The sequence below is a fragment of the Prionailurus bengalensis genome, chromosome B1 (assembly GCF_016509475.1).
Source record: "Prionailurus bengalensis isolate Pbe53 chromosome B1, Fcat_Pben_1.1_paternal_pri, whole genome shotgun sequence".
In the NCBI taxonomy this organism is placed as follows: domain Eukaryota; kingdom Metazoa; phylum Chordata; class Mammalia; order Carnivora; family Felidae; genus Prionailurus; species Prionailurus bengalensis.
This window is the reverse complement of record NC_057344.1, coordinates 201896461-201923676: the sequence shown is the minus strand read 5'-3', so window position 1 is coordinate 201923676 and position 27216 is coordinate 201896461. Positions and strand designations below refer to the sequence as shown.

Here is a 27216-nt window from a genome sequence, read left to right as displayed (position 1 = left end):
AGCCTTCCCGAATGGAAACCAGGCCCCCATGCAACCCATGGGCTCCGGAGGCCCCTGCCCTCGTATGCTGCCTCCACACCCCATCATTAGGAACACAGTAGGCCGCGCTTAACACAGGTTAAGAGAGGGGGTGGGGCCTGCAGGGGAGGTGCGTTAGGTGTCATGGTGGGTGTTTCCCTCTGCCTTTAGTGGGGCTTCCTGACTGACTTGTGCACAAGAATGCAGGGGTGTGCTTGTGTGAGGACACCCCCCAGGCGGGAGGGTAGGCGGGGCCAGCTCTAGTGGCCGAGGGAACGTCCCTGGAGCCACAGACTCTGCCAAAGCCTCACTGCTCTTGAAAGTGGATGAAGAATGTCCGAATTTCCTCTGGGTGGATGGTGACCTTGGTGCCTTGCAGGGCTGGCACCTTGCGGAGCTGGAGCCACCGGGGGAAGCAGGGGTGGTCTGTCCTTTGAGCCCCCTGCTTCCCTAGGATGCTTCCATCCAACATTCCCACACAACGCCCCACCTGACTCACTCTGTTGTGACCCCGTGATGCAGGCCCTTGGCTGCCCCCTCCTGCCAGAACTTACTCTACCATGGGCCCCTTGCATTTCAGCCCTCCCTTGAGGGTAATTTATAGGTGGTCCTGGCCATGCATGGCCTCATTCCCAATGGTCTGCAGCACTCAGTGCCTAGAGCTTTCTCACAGAGGCCATCTGCTGGGCCTGCTCTTTTTCTATTACTGGGTTCCACTAAACTTGACCTTTGGAGGGAATCCTCTTCACCCATCCACCCACACATCCATCCATCCATCCATCCATCCATCCATATATCCACCCATCTGTCCATTCATCCATCCATCCACCAACCAACCATCCCTCATCCATCCATCATCCATCTATCCATCCATTATCCATCCATCCATCCATCCATCCATCATCCATCCACCCATCCATCCATCCATCCATCTATGCATCCATCCATTATCCATCTATCCATCTATCCATCTATACACCCATCATCCATGCATCCATCATCATCCATCCATGAACCCATCCACCTATCTACCCATCCACCCATCCATCCTTCCACCCATCCACCCACCCATCCATCCACCCACCCACCCATCAATCTATACTCCATCCATCCATCCATCCATCTATCCTTCATCCATCATCCATCCATCCATCCATTCATCTATGCATCCATCCATTATCCATCTATCCATCTATCCATCTATACATCCATCATCCATCCATCCATCCATCATCATCCATCCATGAACCCATCCACCTATCTACCCATCTACCCATCCATCCTTCCACCCCTCCATCCATCCATCCATCCACCAACCAACCATCCCTCATCCATCCATCATCCATCTATCCATCCATTATCCATCCATCCACCCATCCATCCATCCATCCATCATCCATCCATCCATCCATCCATCTATCCATCCATCCATTACCCATCTATCCATCTATACATCCATCATTCATCCATCCATCCATCATCATCCATCCATGAACCCATCCACCTATCTACCCATCTACCCATCCATCCTTCCACCCATTCATCCATCCATCCATCATCCATCCATCCAACCACTCATCATTCTATACACCATTCATTTATCCATCCATCATCCATTCATCCATCCATCAACCCCTCTTCCTTTCATCCATTCACACAATTACCGTTCCATATACCAATACATCCATTAATCCATCGTGCATCCATTAATCATCATCCATCTACCCAATCATTCATCAAACATCCATTCATCCATCATCTCTCATCCATGACCAATCCATCCATCCATCTATTCATCACCCATCCACCATCCATCCAACCATCCACAAACCAACCATCACCCATCCCTCATGCATCCATCTACCCATCCATCTATCCATCCATCCAACATCCACCCATCCATCCATCTATCCACCCATATGTCCATCCATCCATCCATCCATCCATCCATGCATCCATCATCCATCAACCATCCCTCCTTTCTTCTTCCTTCCTTGCTTCCTTCTTTCCTTTTTCCTTTATTCTTTCCATCTATCCATCCATCCATCCATCCACCCATCCATCCATCCTTTATCCATTATCCATCATCCATTTACCAATCCATCCACCTATTGATCTATCCATTTACCCATAGATCAACACACATCCACCCATCCATCCATTTACCCATCCACCCATCTATCCACCAATCCATTCACCTGTTCATCCATCCATCCACCCATCCATACATTCACCTATTCATCCATTCATCCATCCATCATCCATCCATCCATTCACCCATCTACACATCCATCCATGCATCCATCTGTCCACCTATCCACCTATCCATCCATTATTTATCTACCCAACCTCCATCCATCCATCCATCCATCATCCATCTATCCATCCCCAAATGACTAAGTGTCCAGCTATGTTGCTGACGCTATGTTGTGTGCAGTGGACAGAGGAGCTACATGGGACAAAGGAAAGAGTGGGACCAGGAGAGCAGAGGAGTCACCTGACCGAGCCATGGACTTGGTAGAAGCTCTAGTAGGAGCTGGCCAGAGTGAAGGGGACAAAGGAGATCCAGGCACAGGGAACAAGATGGGAAAGACTGAGAAGCATGAAGCTGTCTGCCTGTGGTTCCTAGGAGCTGATGATGCTGTGTGCGGTGTGACTGCAGCATGGCAGGTGTCAGAACCCCCCGGGATATGCTTGCCAGTTCAGGTCTCACTGAGGACAGAGGCAAGGGGTTGTCTGCAGACACAGTCCCCCCACATTGACCTGTGTGGGTCCCTGGCAGGTGGAAATGGACCCGAAGCCTTTCTTAACCTACTGTGGTAGATTCAGGAGGGTACAGATTCAGACACGGAAAGTAGCCTGTTCAGGGTCACACAGGTCATAAGGGGCAGAGCTGGGATCTGAACCAGGGCTGCCCAGCTCCTGAGCCAGGTTGGAGCAGCTGGGGTTCCCGAGCATGGCCTGAACCGGGGTGTCCCCAACCTCTGTGGTGGGAACACTCCTGTGTCCTCCAGCTCCAGCGGTACAGGGTGCTCACGTCCGAGGTCCCCGTGAGTGAGCGCTCCTCCACGGCCACCATGGACCCCAGCCCCCCCCCCCCCCAGCATGACCTGCAGGGACAGGAGCACTGGGAGGGTGAGTTACCCCGAGGCCCCAGAGCTGAGCAGAGGCAAAGCAGGGTCAGGGCCACAACACAGCTCCTCATTAATTCTCACAGCAAAGTCCGGACAGGACTGCAGCCCCATTTTACAGATGAGGACACTGAGGCCGGGACAAACATGCTTCCCCAAGTGCTGTGTTGGATGAGCATCCCCAGGAGGTGGAGGAGGCTCTGAGTGCCTCCAACATCCAGTCCCCCTCTCCCCGTATTTGCTCAGGGGGGCCCAGGAAGGAGGCCAGGCATAGCTGACCATCCCTGTGCCAAATAGGCATGGACCCAGCCTCCTGTGGGGGGCGGGGGGGAGGCCAGTGGCCGATTCTGGTCACTGAAAAGGAAGGGACGGTCTGCTGCCCGGAGGTGGAGACGGTTCTGGGGAAGCTTCCCTGCCCTGACAGGAGAAAGCACTGGGGGGCACCAGGCCCTTTTCGCTGCTGCCCGCCCCCCTTCTGCCTTCACATCTGCTGGTGGGGACTGTGCCAGGTTGTGACCAGGGGGGACCAGCAGAAGAAAAACAGCCAGCATGCTGACGAAGGCCGGCTGCAGGACAAAGTGACCCAGGAAGGGACCAGAGAAAAGACAAACGCCTAGAAGGCTAGGCAGGAGGGAAGGGGTGCCCCTCACCCCTGCCAGCGCCCCCTCCAGGCTTTAGTAAGAACACCCCCAACAATCTCTCTGCCAAGGTCTTTGCCAGAGGGGGTTTCACACGAGGCACGGCCTCCCTGCTGGAGCCTCAGCCCGCAGCCAGGGAGGACTCTCACAGGGGTCTGAGGGCGGGCCGGGGGTGGGTCGGTTACCTTCAGATTCACCGTCACAGGCTGAGACAGGACCGGGTCCTCCCCGACCTCACACAGGTGCTGGAGCCACAGCCGGACGCGGCGGAGGTCTGCCTTGGCCTTTCCTCCATGGCCTTGAGGGACAGAAGGAGGGCGGCAGTGAGGACCCCTCTGAGCCCCAATCCTCCAGTCTGGACCCGGCACTCTGCACCTGCTCTCCACTCCTCACCCTCACCCGCCCTGCGAGGCAGCTGACACGGCCTCCACGTGATGGCCAAGGAAACCAAGGCTCAGAGAGGTGCAGTCACTTGTCCAAAGCCACACAGCAGGTGGGCACCAGAGGGAAGAGTCTAGGTCCGGCAGCCTCCAAGGCCTCCTGCCGCACCCACAGGGGCGATGCCAAGGGTGCCTGCAAGTCTCCCCTCTGGTCTGATGTGTGGTCGTCCCTGGGCCTGTCCCCAAGCGTCCCAGTGCTCTGCCGGACCCCTCCCCTGCCCTGGGTGCTGTGGTGTGGCCCGGAGGCCCCGAGGCCGAGGCACAGGGAGCAGAAGAGATGTGTCCCTTGCACAGAAGCTTGTCTTGCCTCCGTGAAGGAGGAAGCACCTGCTGGACTATGACCTCCCTCTGTCAGGGGCCCTGGTGGCCACAGTGACAAGGGCCTTCTGCTGAGCCCACCAGCCATGTGTCCTGGGGGAGCAATGAACATGGCTGTGTCAGGACGGGGGGGGGGGGGGGGTTGGGCCTTCTTGCAACTGCAGCACAAGAGGCGTGTGAACTCTCTTCTACGTGTCCCAGGGCGGTGGTTATGGATTTGAGTCCTGAGTCAGGCAAGCCCCTGTCTCCTGATGACGGTGGGGGTTACGACGGTGGCGATGACAAGACACCTGGTTCATGAGGCGGCCGTGAGCTTGGGGAAAGCGGGAGGATCTCACTCCATCCCCGAGGCTCTGTTCCCTCTGCCCCTCACTCGCTGCTCTCCAGGGAGGAGGGACCTCCGTTCAGTGGGCCTGGGGCGCCCCCAGTCCAGCCCCTTCTCCTTTGGGAGCCAGCCGTCCACAGGAGACCCGTTGACTCTCGGTGGCTCCACACACAAGTGGGAAGGGGACGCTCTGCCTGTGGGGGGGAGGCTGCCTGCCCAGCGTCTTCTGTGACCGGTGGGGGTTCTCGATAATGGGGTTCAGTGTTAGGAAGCCACTTGGCTGCAGAAATGAGCTGCGGTCCCCGAGATCCACTTGATCAGAGACGAAGGTGTTATCTGGCCTGTAGTGTCTTCTTTTTCCTCCTTAATCTGTGGACTCCTGAGGTCTCTTTGGTGCGGCCAGGACCCGGGTGGGGCTCCGGGGACAAGAGGGTGGCTGAGGGGCAGTCAGCCCTGCCTTCGAGCTCTGACAGGGGAAAGGGGAGGAGAGGAGAGGGTCCAGCTAGACTTTGACAGTAGGATGAGTTGGTTCATGGCAGGGGTCACCTCCCCCAGGAAGCCCTCCATGATGCCTGCTAGGGATTAACATGAACATCAGCATCATTGTCTGGTGGCTTGGCGGCTTCCCCCTCTAGTCTGAGAGCTCTGTGAGTCCAGGGTCCTTGCCTACCTAGGTCACTGCTTCTAGTCCAGTGCCCAGCACAAGAGACATTTGTTCACTGAATGAATGGAAACTCTGGCAGTCAGGATCCTGAGTCCAGAGGCCAAGTGGGAACTCAGCTGTTCAGGGCTCTAGGAGGAGTCTCTGGAGGAAGCAGAACGGGTGTGCAGCCTGAAGCTCTGGCAGAAGGTGGACGATGGCCGGGGGGTGGGGGTGGGGTTACCAGGGGTCCATGAGAATGGGTGTGGACAAATCCTGGACTGGGGTCCATGCCCATCGTGTGCCCTGCTTGCTGAGTGACCCTGGTCCCTCACTGCCTCCCTCTGGGCCTCAGTCTCCCCATGGGGCAGAGAAGAGGAACAGGTGACCTCACCGAGGGGAGCCTGGTGGACATGGGGAGGGACGAGGGAGTCTTGGACTCAGACCACACAGTCCAAGAGCTGGAAGGACCCTGAATCTCTAGTCCAGCCATTTCAGAGCACAGATGGGGAGCCTAACGCTCAGAGAGGGGACGTGGTTTGTTCAAGATCACAGGGCAGGGTCATGATTTCTCTTTAAGGTCTAGGATGTCAGCATCTCCCCTCTTGTTATCCAGGATCCCCCTGCTCAGAAGGCACCTCAGCGCCCCCTTCCTCCTTTTAGGACATGCCCTTTGAACCCTGGGCTGCAGCTGGGGCCCCCACCTCTTCCCAGTCCCTTGGCCACAGTGATGGGTCTGGGATCAGGCCACCAGCTCCTATCAACCCCAATCAGGAGCTTTCCCTGGGACTCTGCACCTGCGTCTGGAAATTCTGAGTCTGGTTCTTGGTAGGGAGCGGGGGCGACATGCACCACAGAGGAGTTCACAGCCGCTTCCCAGTACGGAGCAGACAGAGCGTCTACAGGCAGGGAGGAGCACAGCTGAGCGAGGGAGGGAGAGAGGCGGCCTCATCAAGGTTCCAGCCCCTGAGCACCAACCACAGTCCTCCCTTCCCTCTGTCCTGTGCCTGATCCTTGGAATTGAGTCTCCTAGTGGCTCATCCAGTTCATGTTGAGTGTCACCTGCACCCAAGAGAGACCAGACTGGGGCCACTGGGAGATGCTGACCACAGCCATGAGTCCTCCCGGACACAGTGACATCCCCCTCTGTGAGAAGGGCTCCCAGTCTTCTGGAAGGAACCACGGACCGATCCTGGGGCAGCCCCCCATCTGCTGGCCAACCAGATTCCTGGTCTGGGATCTGGAGCCTTAGACCCAGAGCCTTAGAGGCAGCTCATGGCAGTCCTGGGGGGATGGCTGTGAACACCTGCTCCCCACAGACTCCCAGCTGCCCTGCCCCCACCCCGCCTGCCCAAGCCTCTTGTCCAGCTCCTCCGATCCAGGAGCTTGCGTGTTCTGCAAAACCAGCTGCCTCTTCCCTTTCTTTTATTTACAAACAAGAGAACTTCAACTGACACCCCTCAAACTGGACCCTGATCTTTTCCAGGCTTTGCGTCCCCAAAGCACAAAACCCCGGGCTCTCTCCTCAGCACCGCTCCCCGTGCTCCCTAACCCTAGGTCTGAATGAGCAGGCGCCCCAGTGGACTGCTCAGGAGGTCCTTCAGGAGAGCCCTGGCCCTTACACATCTATGCTGTGCAGCACCCAGCAAGCACTCAATAAGTGCTTCTTGCGTGACCAAGAAAGAACCTATGTGCTTCTGAAGCCCTGGGAGGGTCCCGGCTCTAAAACTGAAGAAAGGAGAAACTGTAACCACATCTCATCAAAACCTCTGCAAGTGGGGAGAACCAGCCCCCAGTACATGGTGGAGTGAGAAACACACCAAGTTGCATCTGGGTGTTTCATTGTGTAGGGGCTGCTCCAAAGTCCCATCTTTAATCACAGTCCTTACTTACTGTTTCTCGTGATCAGTTATTTCAGTAGACGCACAGAACTTTTGTAAATCTACAGAGCTCTGAGTGGAGGCAATGCATGAGCTTTGCTGACCAGACCAGGGACTAGAGCCGCCCTCACCTGGTGACGGCATACCCAGAAATCAGATAGAACAAGTCTTTTAATGTTGATCCTCTAGGGCTGAAGGCATCAGGCCAAATATGTCATATTGAGATAGAAAAGGAGACATTAGAGCAGAAAATGAAGCATTCAGGGCAAAGGTAGAAGATCGAATTGAAGTGAGTCTCAGATCCATTCACACCAGCTACATGAGCTTGAGTGAACCCGAACCTCTCTGCACCACAGTTTGCCCATATATGAAAAAACTTGTTTTTTAATGTTTATTTTTGAGAGAGAGTGAGACACAGAGTAAGCAGGGGAGGGGCAGAGAGAGAGGGAGACACACAATCAGAAGCAGGCTCCAGGCTCTGAGCCGTCGGCACAGAGCCTGACGTGGGCTCGAACCACAAACCATGATATCATGACCTGAGCCGAAGTCAGACGCTCAACCGACTGAGTCACCCAGCTGTCCTTGCTCACATATTAAAAGGATTTTGGATCAGAGTCGCGTGAGCTGCCTTCTGCCCACAGTTGTCCCCATCACGGTGCCCCCCCCCACCCCAGGTCTGCCCAGGTTCATTCCGGGACGAACACCCCCTTACTGTTCAGCTCTCGCTGCCGCGCCCGCCCACCCCCCTGGAGCAGGCCCGTGGTGAGGGGCCGGGGTCCCAGCAGCGGCCAGAGCACAGGGAAGACGACGGAGGTGTCGTTCAGCGTGAGGCTGGTATCCAGACCCCAGTCCAAATTGTTCCACAGCCGGCGATGGGGCATGACCTGGAGGGAAGAGCAAGCGACAGGCCCGCCTCCACCTGCTCCTGCCCAGGGGGTGGCCGCGGGGCCCCTTCCTACCTCCACGTGCCCGTTCCCTTGGCTGGAGTCGCCGCGTGCCTGCTGGGACAGCAGCACGAGCCCGCTTCTGTCGTCCTCGAGGAAGGCGGACTGAACCACGGGGTAGTGATTCTGCGGACACAAACGTCGCCAGGCTGGAGGTCGGGGGCCCCCGTCTGGCCACCCCAGGGAGCCCCCTGCACGGGCACAGCGGTAGCCCCCGTGGGGCGGGGAGACGTACGGTCGAGGCTCTGACTGTGGAGACCAACAGACTGTCCTTCAAACCGGCTCCGCTGCGTCCCGACCATATGAGCTGGGGACTCAGCCCACTCAAGCCTCAGTCTCCCCACCTGGACAAAGGGTGCAAACCCGAGCGCACACTCCTGCAGGAGCGATGAGGGATGTGTGGGGTCCAGCCCGAACTGGGCGGGAGGCTGATGGGGGCTACGGAGAGAAAGGGCCACGTGGGGTCCGGGAAAGCGGCCACATCCCCCCGCTGCTCTGTGACGGCCTGGAGCCAAATGTCCTGGGCGGACCCACGTGGACGGTCCGGAGCCCCTGCCTAGCGGAGAAGAACTAGCAAGGGGAGGAGAGGGACCAGAACTCGCAAGCTGAGCAGGGTGAGGACATACCCCTACGGGCCCCCACGGATGGGAAAGAGGTGACGTTGACTGAAGGCATAGGAGGCCCCCAGCGCCAGCTTCGCAGGGGCTGCTCCCGCTGACCCGCCCAGCTCTGGCCAGGGGGTTGTTCCCTAGGTCGGGTCAGCAGGGAGCCATAGAGGGGCTCCTGGTCACCTGCCCCAGGTCACGGGGCTGGAGGCCAAGGTGGTGGGAGCTGATGTCCGGCTTCGGGCCATGGCTCACGGCTTCCACCAGGCAGAGATCTCCGAGGATCAGCTGACGTGGGTCAGGCCCCGCTCCGCCTTGACTGGCATCATCTCGGAATCCTCAGACCCACCCCTGATGAGGCGCTCATCTTACACGAGAGGAAACTGAGGCACGGGTGGGGACGGGGACATTCCTCTGCATGTGGGGGCGCCAGACGCCAGGTGTGACCCGGGTCGGGGCCTCCACCCCTAACTGCACAGCGGGGCAAGGGGGCTCTGCCACTGCAAGGGGCTGCTTTAACGGGCTCCCCGCTCCGGCCTCCGGACGAGGGCCGTCAGGGACCCCCCCCCGTGGGCTCCGCGTCCACCGGGCATCGCAGGCCGTACCCGAGTGATGTCGTTCATGTTGTTCGTGTATTTCCGGAAGTGCCTCCGCCGCATCCGGCAGCCGCTGTTGTCCGAGGAGAGGACCCGGCGGTTGGGTAGACTGGCGCTGGTCCTCAGGGTGGCCTCGCCGTTCTGCTGCAAGGGGCCCCCCCCCCGGCACTCCTGCTCGATGCGACGGCAGAGCAGCTCTCCGCCGTGGCTGCGTGGGACGTGGGCGAGTCGGGAGTAGATGGCCTATGAGTGATCCGCGTCCCTCACCCTCCTGGAGCAGAAGCCAAATCTGTGGGTCAGGCTTTGAGAACTAGTGGCTCGCCTTTCCTTCCTTCCTTCCTTCCTTCCTTCCTTCCTTCCTTCTTCCTTCCTTCCTGCCTGGTTTTGATCCCACCTTCCCTCCCTCCTTCCTGTCTGCAGCTAGGGCAGGGGGGCAGGAAGCCCTCCTGGGCCTATTATGGGAGGAGCCAGGTCCAGGTTCTTGATAAGCAGGAGCTGGGGTGCTCTGCCTGGATGGCTTAGGTCTGTCATGAAAACGCTGTGCTGTCATGAAAACGCGAGACTCCCCTCCTGCGTGAGTCATTGCCCCTGTGGGTTCCTGTCCCAGCTCTGAAGTTGGACACCCTCTACGAGGCACACAGCACGTGCGATGGAGCCAGGAGGCCAGGGAGCAGAGTAACCCTTTCTCCATCAAGCTCCCATGGAGAACGACCATGTGCCAAGCACGGGTCCCAGAGCAGGTAACCGAAGCAAACATGGACACTCATCCCATCAGGGCCCCGCCCACGCGCACCTCGCACGACCCTGGGGGAGCCCGAGCGCACCTGGAGGGGTACTGCCGGATCTCGGTCCTGAGCTCCCCCGCCACAATCTGCATTCCCACTGGTTTCGGGGGGGCGCTTCGCAGTCTCATTGGGTGCAGACGCGTAGTTATTAGAAATGGGCTGCGGATCCGTATCATTGTGGTTACTCTCTCTGCAGAGACGGGAAAGGGGAAACAGTATTACGTGTGTGCACACGTGTCCCCAGCACGGACCTCGCCATCGGGGAGCAGGCTAACGAGCCCTCTCCGCAGACGCCAGCCTCGACCTGTGAACACGAGCGATCTCGGCAGAGTGACAAGCACGAGGCCGCTCGGTGAAGCTCGTGCACTTGCATCAGATAAAGCCCGTGAGACACCCCCCTCCTCCCCGAGCCATAGTGGCCTCAGATTCCTCCCGTGTGCCAGAGGGGACCCAAAGCTGGAGGGCGACAGAGGCTACATAACAGGGCTCTGAGAGCATAAGCCCAGGGGTAGCTTCCCGCGGAGGTGGTGCCTGCTCTCCAGGCGGCCAGCTGGGCCCACCCTACTCCTTTCCGCGGGACCCCAACCGGCACAAGCGGGGGCCTTTGTCCTGCTGACCCAGATGCCCAGGTGTCAGGAGCCAGCGCCCTCACTCACCTTACCTCATCAAGTTCTCCAGACGCCCGAGGGCAGAGAATATTAACCCATTTCACACTGAGTCACGTAAGGCTGGGTTTCCCGACATCACTGGCCTCAGACCACATGCACTGAAGACATGGTGTAGACACATACATGGTGTAGATGGGTATATGGTGTAGACGGGTATGTGGTGTAGATGCATATATGGTGTAGACCAGTGTATGGTGTAGGCAGGAATATGGTGTAGACAGTTATATGGTGTAGACGGGTACGTGGTATAGATGCATATGTGGTGTAGACAGGTATATGGTGTAGACACATATATGGTGTAGACAGGTATATGGTGTAGACGGGTATATGATATAGACAGGTGTATGGTGCAGACATGTATAGGGTGTAGGCATGTACATGGTGTAGATGGGTATGTGGTGTAGACACATATATGGTGAAGACATGTATATGGTGTAGATGAGTGCATGGTGTAGATAAGTATATGGTGTAGACAGGTATCTGGTACAGACATGTTTATGGTGTAGACATGTATATGGTGCAGATGCATATATGGTGTATATGTGTATACGGTATACATGGGTATATGTGTAGACACGTATATGGTGTAGGCACATATATAGTGTAGACACGTACATGGTGTAGAGGCATACACGGTGTAGACGTGTATATGGTGTAGATGCGTACCTAGTGTAGATAGGTATGTGGTGTAGATGGGTATACAGTGTAGACTCGTATATTGTGTAGATGCATATGTGGTGTGGACATGTATATGGATTGTACATCTGTGTGTGTGCTAAGGCACAACCACGACCGGGACCAGGAGGTGGCCCTGCCACAAGGCAGTACGTGACAAAGTGGTTACTTCTGACCGATTTCGGGAATTTCTGTGCCACTGTGGTGGGGATGGACAGGGAGGAAGAGGAGGCATCCAAGAAGGGGCCCATTCGCCCCTTGAAGAGGAGAGAAACAATCCTTGTCATTAGTCTGGCCCCAAGGCCTTTCCCTTCAGGCCTTGGCTGCGTGCCCCCAACATCCCTTCAGAAACTCCACTGCTGTCCCCGCTCTTCACTGACCACCCACACTGGCTGCGGTCGGCCCGTCCTGCCTGCTCCGTGCTCTCTCGAGAAGGCTCCGTGCTCTCTCGAGAAGGCTCCGAAGGGCAGAGCTCCTGACGCGGTGCCATGCAGTGACTGCTTGGTTGCTCTGTGGGTGCACAGCTGTGGACAGCTGGCTTGGGGCTGAGCCCCAGGTACCACTCACCTCACAGCCGTGCTCCCCTTCCCTTCTCGCTCCTTCACTCTGACGTTCTTCCAGATACTCCCCCCAGACCTCCTGCTTCTCCCGCACTTCCAGTGCTGTTGGGAGGTCACTTCAAGAAAAGCAAGTGGCTGTTCTAGCAGAGGCAGGTGGGGTGGAATGAAAACTATCTGGATGTGGCCTGAGTATGGGCAGGGCTGGCTCTAAACATCTGGGAGGCCCTTTTCCTGGAGGTCACCTGCCTTTTCTGCTGCCCAGAATTAGTTGCTGAATGAGTGGACATGTAAATAGATGGCTGGCTGGATGAGTGAGTGGGCGGAGGCGTGGATGGATGGACACGTGGTTGGGTCAACATACAGATGAGTGGGAGGGTGAGTGGGTGGGCGGGGCAGATGGGCGGATGGAGGGGTGGTTTGTGTGTGGATACATGGATGAATACAGGGCTTAGTGGATGCATGGGCAGGTAGGTGGTTGGATGGATGCATGAACAAGAGGGATAGTGTATGTATGTAGGTATGTATGTAAGTACGTAGGTATGTATGTAATATGTAGGTATGTTGTATGCATGGATGGATGGATAGGTAAACGGGAGGTAAGGAGATGGATGGATGAGTGATTTAGCAGTTGGTGGGCAGATGGGATGATTTATGTTGCTTTAAATTTAAGAAAATGCCTGACGTGAATATTATATATTTCCCCGGAGTGGGTCCTCAACTTTTGTTAGGGACCGACAGCCCTGGAATGATAAGGTTCAAGAAGGGCTTTCTTGTACTGGTCTAATCTGACAATACAGAAGTCAAGACGCTAATGCAGGAAGGGCCTTCGCCACCTTCTGGTGGTTCCCATAGCAGGTGAGGACAGAGACAGGTGGGGAGTGACAGCTCAGGTCCCAGGACACGCCTCTGCCTCAGAACCAGCAATGGCTGCACCTCACCTCTTCCACATGCCGTGCATCAGGTTGGTGTCACGGTCCAGGAACACGGTGTTGTAATGTCATTCTTCACCCGCAACAGGTGCCTGATCCCTGGACCAGTCACGTCCACGGCCTGCGCCCAAACTGGGTGGAACTAACTATGGTGGCAACTGGTTCGTGGATGCCCGTCTGGGCCCCCTTGGTGCTCCTGATGCCGTAGTGCCGGTAACTGAGGCCCGGAAGGTGGTCAGCACATGCAGGTCGTATGTAGGTTGTTTCTCCCTTGATTTCTGGACCTGCAAGGCCAGTGGGACAGGACACAATGTGGGTTTCAGGGCTGGAAAACCCCTCAGTCTCCTCCGTAACCTGTGGCTTGCATACCTCCTGGACTGGGTGCTCACTACCCACGAGGCAGCAGGGTCTTTCCTTCATGGACTGAGCTGACTTCCCTCCAGGCACCTCCCTGCTCGACAGGACCCGGCCCCAGCCTCATCTCCCTGCCTGGCCCCCCTCACGCCTCGGGCACCAGCATCAGCAACTGCCCTTCCTTCCAGGCACCCCTGCTGTTCCCTGCTCTGAGCATGACATTCGTGCCCAGGGGGCTCAGCACTCAGCCCAGCTGGACCAGAATGTGCATTCGGAGGGTTTGCTGAATGATGTCAGCACCCCCTGCACATCCCCAGGAAAACAGTGGCCCCGGGGGACAGGCAGGGTACCCTGGGACACCCCTGCAGCTCTAGGCAGTGGAAAGGATGAGAACAGACCTCGCGCACCGGGTGTGTGGGTGTGCAGACACAGGCAGCTGGGCCAGCCTGGAACACCAGCACCTCCTCGAGGCGCCCCTTTCAAGACTCCTGAGGGCCTTTCCTAGAAAAGGTGGAAATTTACATGAGAATAGCACACCCGAGGGAGGGGGCTGAGGAGAAGCCGCCCAAACAGGTCAGACCAGCCAGGAGGTCCTACAAGGAGGGGACAGTGGGGGGCACTTCGGGCCACTTCAGATGCCCAAGGCCCAGTGTCTGTCCCATGGTGGATTCCAGGACCCTCACTGGATATGGGTTCCCATGGGGATGTCCTCGAAGCGAGGACCCCGTCGGTACACGTTTCCTTTAACTGCTCCCACTTCTGGACGTGCCCGCCATGAGCTGGTGTCACTCCCATACCTGTGCAGGCACCGGGTGGCCTGACGCATCGGTGATGCTGACCCAGGAGGAGTCCACAGTCAGGGTAATGATGGTGGTGACCGTCCAGGCCAAGGGGTTGAAGACCACGACAACGTGTCCCCCGCATTCTGGGGCTAAACGCAGAGACCTGGCTTTACCTGCTGCCCTTTGACTCACCCTACACACCTGGGTGCCCTTGTCACATGGAAATGGAGGCAGGTGAGACACAGCCCTGAGAGCTCCCAGGGGACCTGTGTATCGGGACCGGTGGGCTAGTCGGCTCCTACACTCGGCACCCCATCCTCTGCTCAGGGCTCTGTTCCTGGTCCCCGGGCAGGGAAGGCTGGAAGGGAACACACAGGGTCCCTCCGGAGAGCTGAGGTTCCCTGTGCTCCTCTCACATCATTCCCTGACAGCCCCACTTGACTGATGAGGAAACTGAGGCCCAGAGAAATACAGTCACCTGCCCAACATGACCCGCTACTAAGATCTGGCTCCCAATTTGAGTGCTTGGTATCGGGAAGGACTGGAGAATTCTCGGGAGGCTGGCGGGGCCAGTCTAATCACCTAGCCCAGCATTTGAGCCCCAGTGATGCGGCCTGGATTCCACGTCTGTTCTATCCTTACTCCCAGCGAGGGCAGTTCTGGCCATGTCTGATGATTCCCGGATCCCTGAACACATCACACACCTCCCAGCCCCCGCCTCTGCCCAGGCTCTTCCCTGTGGCTGGGACACCTTTCCTGACCTCCTCTGCCAGTTCATTTCTCGGGGAGGCCACCCTGGTGAGGACACGGGAATGGATGGCCCCACCTGGCAGGGAACTCAGACCCCAGACTCCAGCTCGGTTGCCACTGCCTCCCCCACCAACCCCGTGATCTGTGGGCTGTGACCCTGTGTGCCGCAGGTCTGGTCCCTGGGGCCCCTCCCCGGTCTGACGGTCAGATGGCACTACACACAGACACGGGGGGAGGGGGGCGGCCAGGTGTGCGGTGAGGTCAGTTGTGAGGACGCACTGTGACCCGGTCTGGCTGATGTGTGGAGCTGGGGGAGGGGCAGCAGGCCTTGTGCACGGGACGTGTCGGGCACGTGAAGGGAGACCAACGTGTGCCGGTGCCCCCAGGACTTCTTGGTTCCAGAAAGCTCCTCGGTCCCAAACTGGCATCACCAGTTACTCTACACCCACAGAAGCCTCCCTTCAAGCAGGCTGGAGATCCGCGCCCAAACTGAACTTCAGAGGGCGCTGGGGATCCAGGCTGGGCTCGGGCCCCTGAGGACCCCTGCATCCTCTGCAATCAGGGCAGCGCGGGGCTGCGGGTTCAATCCCTGCTCCGCACTTCCTGGCTGAGCGACCCTGAGCCCGTCCACAACCTCTCTGCTTCTGCTGTGTGTGCCCCTACACGGTGAGGATAGTGGAAGTTCCCAGCTTCCGGACTTTCCAGGCATTACGTTAAACCCTGCGTGATGCGTGCTTAGCAGATGCCAAAGCAAGTTGCCGCTTATCAGTCTAAGGGTCACGCATCGCAGACAGGACAGGAGCCTCCGAGCAGTCAAGGCACGTGCCAAGTTCAGGGGCACACAAGGGTGGTGGTTCAAGACTGAGACGCAGGTGTTCCAGTGCCGCTCCGTGACCCCGCGGGCTCTCTGGTCAGGACGGTCACAGCCTCTTCCCAGGTCTGCAGAAGCATCCTGCGGGGGTCTCGTTTACCTGAGTGGGCTGGGGTCCTGTCCTGGACGATGGAGGCCATCAGCTTGTGCACGCCGTGCATCCCCGCGCTCAGATTCTCCACGTACATGTCCCTCACCTTGGGCGTCTCAGTCCCAGGGATGGCATCGTGGTGCTGCACCCATAGCCCGACCCGAGTAGGGGAAGCATGGGATCGGGACCCGCCTCTCCAGAGCACCCGCTCACCTCCCAGGTGCTGGCTCTCCTTCCCTCTCGCCAGGTGCCTGTGGAGAAGGTGAGGGTCCCTTCCACTTCTCACAAGAGGAGACTGAGTCTCAGAGGGGCTGGTGACCTTGTGGACACCCACTGCCTGAGTCCCCTGGCTTGGGCAAGAAACAGACATCTGGATGGGTCCCGTCCCAGGTTCGTCTCTGCCGCCCAGTCTTCCTGTAAAAGCTGCTGGAATGCTCCAGGCACCCTCCTGTCTCTGTCCCAAGGTGGGAACGGGATCAGCTCACCTTCCCTGAGGGGAAACGGAGGCTCCACCTGGTGAAGCCACTTGTCCTGCCTGCTCTGATAGACTCTAAATTCTATCCACTTCACCCCCAGCACGCATTCTGCCAGCAACTCCCTTTAGGTGAGTGTGCAGATGTCATGGCCAGCGTGGCTCTTTTCTGGCGGGTGAGGACAAGTTACAGGATTTCTTGGGTCTCAGGATTCCCATCTGTACATGGGGGACAGGTGGAAATAGAAAGGTGGGACAACTTCCTCGGGGCAGCCGCCGCACCGGGCAGATCGTGTCCGCCATCGTATTCTACTGCCCCCACCCTGGGGTGGCCACGTGCTCTCGCTGCACTGGGACGAATTTGAGCTCAGCGAGGGCAAAGGTGCCTGAGGCCACACGGCTGAGCTGGACGCAATCCACGCAAGACTGATGGCCACCAAAGCGGCTCCGCTTTGCCCTTTACCCTCTGCGTAAATTTGGCCCGAAAGCTTCCTGAAGCCCCCAGCTGAACACTGTCACTGTCTTTGCCTTGGCCCACGTCCACATGCACTTGCCTGTGACCACAGGCCTCCTCAGTGTTCTCATCTGGAAAGTGGACGTCTAGTGACCAGGGGTTGGGACAGCACACCGCACAGGGTGTTTGCAACCTGGTACCGTCACCGAGACATGTGACGTCACCTTGGAGACCGCCCAGGGGGCCACTGCGGCTGCTTCAGGGCCCGGTCCAGGCCCAGGTGCTGCTGGGGGGCCGGCCACACGTAGCGAGTGGACACGGACTGCCCGGCATACAGCAGTGTGCTGACTCGCCTCACCAGCCCCTTGAGCCCGCTGTGGGATGCGTAGAAGCCGGTCCAGGCCTGAAATGGATCTGGATAGAAGGGCTGGCGGTTGGCAAGAGTCTCTCTGCCCTGGGGTCTTGCTGAACCAAAGCCCCAGAAAAGCTGGGGAAGCTTGGGGCTCGGAGGCCAGTCTGCCTGGGTCACCCATGGAGGCAGCCACAGACCCCTGCTCTGGCCAGGCCGGAGGTGGGCCAGGATCCCTGGGAGGGGCTGGGGAAAGTGGGAGCATCAGGCTGGGCTGGGCCAGGCCTGGGTGCTGAAAGACTGGGTGGGGGACCTGAGAGCCGACAGTAGACCTCGGAAGCCTGGAACAGCATGTGAGCAAAAGGTCTGGGAGACTTGGGGGGAGAGGAGAGTGCGATGGGGGCCAAGTGGGCTGCCCCCGCCTGGGATGCACTCTGAGTGCAGGCAGAGGCCTTCCCATGGGACTCGAGGGCAATGGGGGTTCCCGGGACAAGCCTGCCATCAGCGGGTCCCTCTGGCAGACCAGGGAGGTGGGATGGCGTGGGGACCTGAGGGGTCCGGTAGCTGCCGTCCTGACCTGCACAGAGGATGAGGCCTGACCAAGGCTTGGGTGGGAGCAGGGTGGGGCTGGGTGCCTCCGGGGGTGGCTGGGTCTCACAAGGTGGGTGACAGTTCCTACTGTTCTTGCCTCCCGCCTCCTCCCTGGCTGGGCTGTGCCTGCATTCCCTGACCTTGCCCCACGGGACCTGAGCCACACCGGGAAGGGTAGCCATGCTCTCCGGGGAAAGGCCGCAGGCTGTGGGGACCACTTGACCATGTTGCCCACAGCTCCTCCGGCAAGCTGAGGGTCCTGGTGGGGCAGAGGCACCCCACAGCCTGAGCTCTACTTTAGGCACCAGGCAGGCCTATTGCCTTCCCAAGGCCCCAGTGACTCAGAGCAGGGCCCAGGGCTCACCTCACCTGTCCAGTGTCCACATGAAATTGTCTCTGCCCGGGGGGCCTTCAGGGAGGGAGCCAAGCCCATTGAGTACGCCCTCAGGACTGTGCCATATCTCCGCCTCCTAGATGCAGCCCCGCCCACTGCAGCCACTCCTACCTGGATTGTAACCCCGCCCACAGGGATGTAGTCCTGAACTTCAACTATGACCACGCCCATATCAAATTTAACCCTCCCACCTCTACTGTAACCAAGCACACACCCAGGAAGCCCTCCCACCTGAATGGAGCCAAGGCCTCACGGATGTGACCCTTCCATCTCACTATCTCCCGGCCCACTTCCGTGCGGCCACACCCACCGTTACAGTAACCACGCCCACTTGAATGTATCCCCTCCCACAGTGAATTGACCTCCCAGGTCAATGTATCCCTTTCCACTCAACTGCAACCCCGCGTACTTCAATATGTCTTCTTTCTTCTGGGCCGTAAGCCCTCCCACAATGCAGTAGCCCCTCCCACCTAAACTGTGACCACGCCCACAGCCATGAATCTCCTCTCATCTCTACATCCAGCCAGCTCTCCAACCACACGCTCTGAATGGTAGCATCCTCAGAACAATTTGCCCACATTCTCACCACCCAGACAAGAGACCAAGGTGACAAGACACTAGACCAACCCATCTCATGGCCGTGTCAGCGCAGGGCTCAGCCCAGTTCCAGCCCTGCATGGGGCTGGAACCTGACATCTCTCTGGAAGGGAAGGAAATGGAGAGATGGGAAAATGGGTGCTATGGAGCCATTATGTGAGTATCCTGTCTATACTAAGATGTGTAGGTGGGACAGCTAGGCGGGACAGGGCCCGTCTCAGCCCCATTGACCCTTCACAAGCTCCATCAGCAGGGCAGAGCCGACACTCAGGCGGGCGCCCTCCCTGGCACCAGATCTCCACCCCAACCTGCAGATGCTCATACCTGAGGAATAGGGCAGGAAGTCCGGTGGTCGTGGATGTTCCAGGTGACATTGTGAGTGTGCATGGCACGGAAGTAGTCGGCCAGTGTGGCGTGCTCCACAGAGATGCCAAGCTTGGAGGCGGAGAGTTAGAGTTGATGAATTCCATCAGAGGGTCCATGTTGGTGAACTGGAGCGAGGCGTTGAAGAACTGCTTGTCACAGCCCTGCGGGAGGGGGCATGGCACAAAGCCTTGTAATTCCAGGGAGATCCCGGCCCAGGCAGAGCCCGCCCCTCATCAACAGCCATGAAGGACCCTCCCACTCTCCCTGGAAGCCTCAGAACCCCAACCAGCTCCCTGACTGCGACCGTTGACCCTTTCTTTTTGTCTTGTCTTGTTTTTTTTCCTTCTCTTCTTTTTTCTTTTCTTTTGTCTTGTTTTTTCTCTTTCTTATCCTTTCCTTTCTCTTCTCCTTCCTTTTTTCTTTCTTATATTCTGTTTTACATCTCAAGTATTTGTTAATCTTATAACTAGACTTTGGACCTTTTGAACACCATCATCCAGTTCCCCCACTTCCCCACCCCCACACCTCTGGCATCCATAGATCTAATCTCTATTTCCATAAGTATAGTTTTCCTCAACTCCACATATAATTGAGATTATATAGTGTTGGCATTTGTCTAAATTATTTCTGGGATTTTCTTAAAGCCTATCAGTATTATTGATACAAGCATAATAATTATTTTTAATAATATAGTAATTACAAATCACAGTGATCACAGTCATGACTCACGTTTACTGATTTGGAAGTTGCTTTCAAAAAGACGAAGTCAAAACATTGATAAATTCCTAGAAATATACTACCTATAAGCACCGAATCAGTAAGAAATAGGAAATCTGAGCAGACCAACGACTACTAAGGAGATTCAATCAGATTCAGTCAAAAACCTCCCAAGCCACACGTGTTCAGGACCCGACAGCTTCACTGGTGAATTCTACAAAACCTTTATAGAAGAATTAATACCTATCATTCTCCACTCTTCCGAAAAAACTGAAACAGAGGGAATACATCCAAACTCATATCCTAAAACCATTACCCCGATACCAAACCACATAAAGGTGCCACAGAAAAGAAAATTACAGGCCACTGTTTCTGATGCACACACATACAATGATACTCAACAAAAATTAGCAAACCAAAGTCAACCATCTATGAGAAGGATCATCCACCATGATCAAGTGGGATTTATTGCAAGAATTCAAGGATGGTTCAGAATCCACCAATTGATCAACACGATGCGTAATGTTAACAATAAAAGGATAGAACACCACGTGATCATCTCTATAGCTGTAGAAGAAGCCATTGACAACATACAACATCCATCGATGTAACACCTCTCAAATAGTGAGTATAGAGGGAATGTGCCTCAACATAATAAAGGCCGTTTATGACAAGCCCAAATGTAGCATCATACTCCATGGTGGGAAGCTGTATGAGGAAGAAGACAAGGATGCCCACGTTGTACATATTCATTCACCGTTGCATTGGAAGGCCTAGCCAGAGCAAGTAGGCAACAAAAAGAAACTAAGGGCACCCAAATTGGAAAGGAAGAAGTTAATCTGTCACTATATGAAGACGGCATAGCATTGTTACATATAAAAACTTGGACACACTCCTCCTAGACACAGTTAGAACTAACAAATTCAATCAAGTGTCTGTGTACAGAATCAATATGTGAAAATCAGTTGCATTTCTGCACACTAATACTGAACCATCAGAAGGAGAAATTAAGAAACAATCCCATGTATAAATGCATCAAAAAGAATAAAATATCTAGGAATAGATTTAAGCAAGGAGGTGAAAGACCTATACACTGAAAATTCTAAGACATTGATGAAAGTACCTGAAGACGACACAAATAATGTCTCACGTGCTCTTGTGCTCATGGATGGGAAGAAGTAATATTGTTAAAATGTCCACATCACCCCAAGTAAACTACGATTTCAATGCAATCCCTGTTAAAATTCAAATGGTGTATTTGCAGAAATAGAACAAACAATCTTCAGATTGGTATGGAAACACAAAAGACCCTGAACGGTCAGACAAATCTTGAGAAAGAAGAACGAAGCTGGAGGCCTCACACCCCCTGATTTCAAACTACATTGTAAAGCTATGGTAGTCTGAACGGTATGGTATTGGCATGACACCAGACATATAGATCAACAAAACAGAATAGAGAGCCCAGAAATAAATCCACACATATGTGGTCAGTTAATTTGTGACAAAGGAGGCAAAAATATACAATGGGGCAAGCACAGTCTCTTCAGTAAGTGGTGTTGGGAAAATTGGACATCCTCACACAAAATTATGAGACTGGACCAGTATCCTACATCATGTACAAAAACTAACTCCAAATGGATTAGACATCTGAATATAAAACCTGGAACCATAAAACTGCTAGAATGAAACAGAGGGGATAAAGTCCTTGACTTCATTCATGGTGATGATGTTTTGGATTTTACACCCAAAGCAAAAGCAACAAAAGTAAAAGTAAACAAGTAAGACTATATTAAAAAAAAAAAGCTTTCTGTGCAACAATGGACACCATCAATAAAATGAAGAGGCAACCTACTGAATGGGAGAAAATGTCTGAAAATCAAACATGTGATAAGGAGTGAATATCCGTAACATATAAGTACTCATACGACTCAATACCCCAAAGCAAAAAATCCATTTAAAAAATACGTCAGGCCATCCGAATAGACATTGTTCCAAAGAAGACATACACATGGGCAACAGGTACATACGTGAAAAGGTGCTCCACATCACTCCTCATCAGGGAAATATGCTTCAAAACCACAATGGGATTTCGCCGCACACTCGTCAGAATGGCTATCGTGAAAACCACTAGAAATAACAAGTGTTGGCGAGGACATGGAGAAAAGAGGATGCTGTGCACGGTGGGTGGGACTGTGCATTGTTGGAACCGTGATGGAAAAGAGTATGGCAGACCCTCAAAAAATGAAAAGTAGAACCACCGTGTGACATAGCAACACCACACTGAGTATTTACCCAAAGAAAACGTAAATGCTAATTTGAAAACGGGGGATATGCACCCCCATGTTCACATCCAGGCAACTCAACGTTCATTTACGCTCATTATTTACAATAGCCAAAATATGGAGAGAACCCAAGCATCCATCAGTGATGGGCGGCAAATAGACTTATTGGGCCTGTCATTTTGCGATACAGACAAATATGGAATGGTGTGTTGCAGGCTGAAACGAACATAATGTGATCTGCCAATTACATCTCAGTGAAAGGAGAGAACTGTGTCATTAAAAAGAAGGTCCCCCCAGAAATAGTCGCGGTAATCCTAAATGAGCCTTGTTGAGATTTTGCCATGGGGCGGAAGACATGAAATGACGTCTTCTGAGACTGCACGTGAGAGACGGGGTCCGGCCCAGGGGAGGCGAAGCCTGTAGTTGGGACAGAAGGAGAAGCGTGAGCCTGGATGAAGTTGTTCAGTTGCTTCGGACGTGCGGACTGTGTGATGGCCGCACCCCAGCAGCGCTCTGCAGATTCTGCCGGAACATCTGAACACTTGCGGTTACTGGGTCACCGAGGGGGGGCCCGCCGAGCACCGACGAGACAAGAGGGGAACGAGGAAAGTTCTCACGAGGTCTGACGGGGGAGCCCAGGCCGAATCAGCCCCACAAGCTGCCCGTGCGATGAGGCCGCGGATGCGTTAGCTCTCGCGCTGCCCAAGGACAAGGATTCCTCATCATCCCGCCCGGGGATTTTGGTGTGAGCTCGTGACACAAAGTGATGGGGATAGATAGCCTGATGGGCAACTTCCCTTCGCTGTCGGACTTGCACAGACCCCTGGGCACAGGGCTGCAGCGGCCCCACAAACGCCCGCTGCTGGGTCTAGGGTCCTGAGGCAGAGTGGGGGCAAGGTCATGACCGGCCTCCCCGTGTGCTGACAGCAACCTCCACAGAAGGAGCATGGGAATGCGACATGTGTCAGGATGGCCTAAACTCACGCAGCCACAGGACGCCTCTCTGAAAGGCCTCATGGTGCCTCTGAAGAGGGAGGTCACAGAGCAATCCTAACAGGGTTGTGTGATCTGGACACAAGTCATGTTAGGCGGGCCTTTCTGTTCTCCTTGCCAACAGCACATTCTGCATTTGAACTGTTGGGAAAGTAAATATTTCAAGTTCTTGTTTCTTTATCGTCTAGTTACGACTTGCGCTCTGCTTCAAGACCCAAGTGTAGTTATAGTATTTTGTTTGAAATGCCTATGACATTTTGACTCCTGACAGGTGTCCAGGGCTGTGCTGTGGACCCCGGGGCTGGGACCCCGCAGTACCCAGGGCCAGAGGATGTGTGGTGTCCGAACCAGGCGGCCCTCTCCTTCACGTTGTTCAGTAGGGCCATGGTGTAGTAGCTGATGTTGTGCCGAGTGACAGGACGAATCGTGCCAGGATATATCCTAATGACGGGTGATTCTGGGAAGACGGCTGAGCCATCCCAGGAAAAGCCCTCCCTGCAGGAGAGGGAAGGGTTAGGGGAGCCCCGCCCCAAGAAGGCAAGGCAGCTTGGCGTCCAGGATCCTGCACAGGCAGGCTGCAGGTGCAGCTCAGGGACTTCGGACTGTCACTCGGGCCTCCTCCCCCACCTGTGTGATGGGCAGGTTGGTGGTGGCAGACAAGATGGGGCTCAAATCCCCGGGTTACAGTTCGCCAGCTGTGGCACCTGAACACATAATGTTTCCTGGGCCCACACTGCCTCAGCCGTCTCGTGGAGCCCACACCCTGTGCGTGGCATAGCCCCCAACTAGACACTCGGGGACTGGATGCCCCTAGTTAGGGTCCTCCCTGCCTCACTCTGGGCAGCAGGGGTGCCATGGGGAGATCGCGGGCAAGCCTCCAGGAGTGGCCGCTTGGATCCTCTCTGGACCTCAGTCTCTTCATCCGTAAAACATCCTGACTGGGGTTGGTTGATAAGATAGATGAACGACATCACTGGAAACCAGCTGGAAAACAGCGCTGACACAGAGCAGGGCTAGACGAGTGGGGGCGACTGGTCGTGAATCCCACATCTGGCATCCACTCACCAGCTGCCCATCTCCTGGCCCACCAATCTCTCCTGTTCAAGGAGTGGGGAGCTGGCTCCCCCACAGCCTCCCAGGTACAAAGGGCCAGACTGGGTGGGACCCAGGGACTCCCACCCCAAGGAACCCAGAGGCTGACGGCTCCCACGATGGAATTGGCCAATGCAACTGTCACTGACTCTGCCAAGCTGACCACAGGACCCTGGCTGAGTGGCCTTGCCTCAGTTTCTCTATCTGTAGCCGGGGTCCTGAGAGCTTCTCCCAAGGGGGTGGCTGGGAGGGTGTTTCTGAGGCGACGCAGGCAGAAGGCCTAGAACGAGCCCCCCCCCCCCAAGGAAGGGGCCCTCACGAGCAGTAGCCAAATTGGTCCAAGACGCACATGCAGATTTCCTGCTGAGCCGACGGGGATGGGGACCCTCGCTACACGAACTGCTGCCCCTGAAAACCCAGGGGACAGAGGGAGGCCCGACATGACAACGCGGCGGCCTTGGATCTGCCTCCCCGGCCACCCCTGGGTCTCTGTCAGTGGTTCACGACGCCATCCCCTCTGCCCCCTCGGTAGACCTCCTCTGACCCCCCCAGGGCCACGTACGGTTGTGGAAACTGCCCTCCGGCAGGCGCGAGCCAGCTCCCTCACCCACCCCGTCCTCAGCGGGGGACCGTCTCTGCTCAGGCCCCAGGAGAAGTTCCTAGTGGCTGTGCTGGAGGAGCCCCTGCACGGGGAGCCGCTCATCTCCCACTAAGCGTGCAGTCTGTTTCTTAACAGTCCTGATGGTGCGGAAGCGTTCCGGGTTACCAAGCAGGGGAATCCTGGTTGTTAGCACTGACTGTGGTCCCCGCACTGCACCTGTTTCCTGAATCCTCCGTGACTCGGTTTCTGCACCTGAGATGTGCGGGGGTGGGGGTGGGGGGCGCACCCAGCTCACAGGGTCCGCCGCGGGTGAACCGGCAGCGACACGGGATGTGCGCTCTGCATGCGGCAGGGCACGTAGTGGGGCTCAGGACGATGTCACTTCTCTTGCTCAGCTAGAGCCTGGTTCCACCCGAGGGTAATGGCTACCGGCCGCGGCTAGCCTTTGTGTCGCACGCTATCAGCCAAATACTCCCGGACAGAGTCCTCGACAGAGTGGGGGGCTTTGTCACGTGCCCTGAACACGGAGGGAAGGAGGCAGCGGCCAGAGGCGGCAGCGGGTGTGACCCAGCACTCACCTGGGCCTCCTGCATGGCGTCCTTCAGGTCACGGTCGCTCAGGGAGACAACGAGCGTGTGGACGCCCCGCCAGGGCAAATCGGGTGGGGGTCGTGGGGGAAGCACCAAAGGAGGCGACCTGCCAAGAGAAACGCGGCCAGACCCCGGAGGTTTCATACAGGAACCCGTGTCTTTCTGCAAAGAGAGCACGGCCTTGCTGGTGACGCCCGCTTGCCCAGGGCCCCCTGCCCTTCCAGGGTGCCGGAGTGCCATCAGGGCATTGGCTGCAATAGATCCGAACACAGAGGGCGCCAAGCCAGGATCCCCTGACACTTCATCTATTCATTCATAACTTGAGAGCCACCGCATGAGCCCGATGACAGGTTGAGTGCTGCAGGGGTAGGACAGCCCCAGACTCACGTCAGCCATTGATTCCTGATTCCCAGGCCTCCCCCCAGTGTTGTCTTGGAACCGTCCCAGAGCTGAGACCATGGCCTTCGATCACACTGCCTGCAACTACCCACCCCCGTGGCTCGGGGACGCTGCCTGCGGCCCACATGACCCTGGGGTTCTGGGACAGAGCCATGAGCAGACCCAAGGCTGGATCAGGCCAGGAGAGGTGACTGCTGGCAGGCGTGGGTGGCTGAGGAAGTCGGGGTCTGCTGCTCGCAGGAGGGGATAAGGACCAGCCAGGGGGGATGGATGTGGTGTGGGCTCCTCGCCCTCAGGGATGGTGGGGGAAGAGGCAGAGGGTGTGGGCGCAGCAGAGGAGACCAGGAAGGAGCCACAGAGGGGCTGGAAGACTTGTGTGGAAGGTAGAGTTAGGCCTGGACCATGGTTGGAGCCAACAAGTCATGTGGGTTAAGTAGGCTTGGCTCTCTGGGAAAGATTCCCCCCTTCACTAAAAAGAGGACGAATGCCCCTTTGTCCCTTTTCTTGCCTTGAGTGGGGATGTATGGCAACATGATGCCTGGAGCTGTGGCAGCCACTTGGGACCTGGAGGGGAGGTGCACAGAAGTCGAGGAAACATCACAGAGCTGCCCAAGCGGACCCCAGACCAACCCCAGCTTGGGCAGTGAACAGAAATGTCCTCAAGACTCAAGTCACTCCTGCTCAGGTTCTCTGAGCCTCCTGCACAAATCATCCCTGAGCCCCAAGTGAAGAGGTGATTAGTGAACGGAACTGCTAATTGCCCCCAAGGAACAGTGTCCCCTTCGTTCTTCTAGTGAGACGAGCACACCCCCATCTTAGCCTCAGCGAGTTGCAGGGACTCCTAGCTAGATCCTGCCTCCCACAGCAGGTGCCTCCAGCCTGACCAATGGGCTGTGAGCTAAATAATGGACTGAATTCCCAGCATCCCTTGAGGCTCTCCCAAGTCACATGACACCATCCTGCCCAATGAGACGCGAGCAGGAATTGTGGACTCCAACCCCCAGCGTCCCCTGCATGCAGCTGACAGACCCCCAGGGTGCAGGAGGCTGCGGGAAGGGGCTGAGAGCCGGGGCTGGACTATCCCGGGACAGGTGTGCTCCCCTGACAGTCCCAGTGTGTCCTTCGTTCGGGACCGGACCTTCCGCTGCCCTCCACGGCGGGCGGTGGTGCCCCAGCGCCCGAGGCGGGAGCTGGGCTCTTTCCCACTGGGGACCGGGTGGGGGCGGAGCTGTCCCTCTGGCACCTGCCTCTCCTTGGGCCTCCGCTGAGGGTCCCGGCTGCGGTGCTGGCCCCTCAGCGAAGGGGAGGAGGGCTGCCAT

The 27216-nt window shown here is 56.4% G+C and overlaps 1 protein-coding gene across 1 annotated transcript; it reads right to left on the bottom strand.

Annotated features, from left to right (window-relative positions):
• Positions 1–325: 325 nt before the first annotated feature.
• On the bottom strand, positions 326–27216 carry MAN2B2 (mannosidase alpha class 2B member 2). The gene is given in 24 exon segments (XM_043557013.1): positions 326–415; positions 2834–2877; positions 3001–3128; positions 3594–3715; positions 3973–4142; positions 8103–8274; positions 8350–8460; positions 9545–9806; positions 10360–10533; positions 13265–13382; positions 13385–13436; positions 14304–14699; positions 15909–16454; positions 16936–17026; positions 17151–17340; positions 19182–19205; positions 19208–19304; positions 19307–19384; positions 23534–23559; positions 23562–23720; positions 24610–24715; positions 25487–25552; positions 25554–25660; positions 27141–27216. Coding segments are annotated over 24 exon segments (3405 nt in total).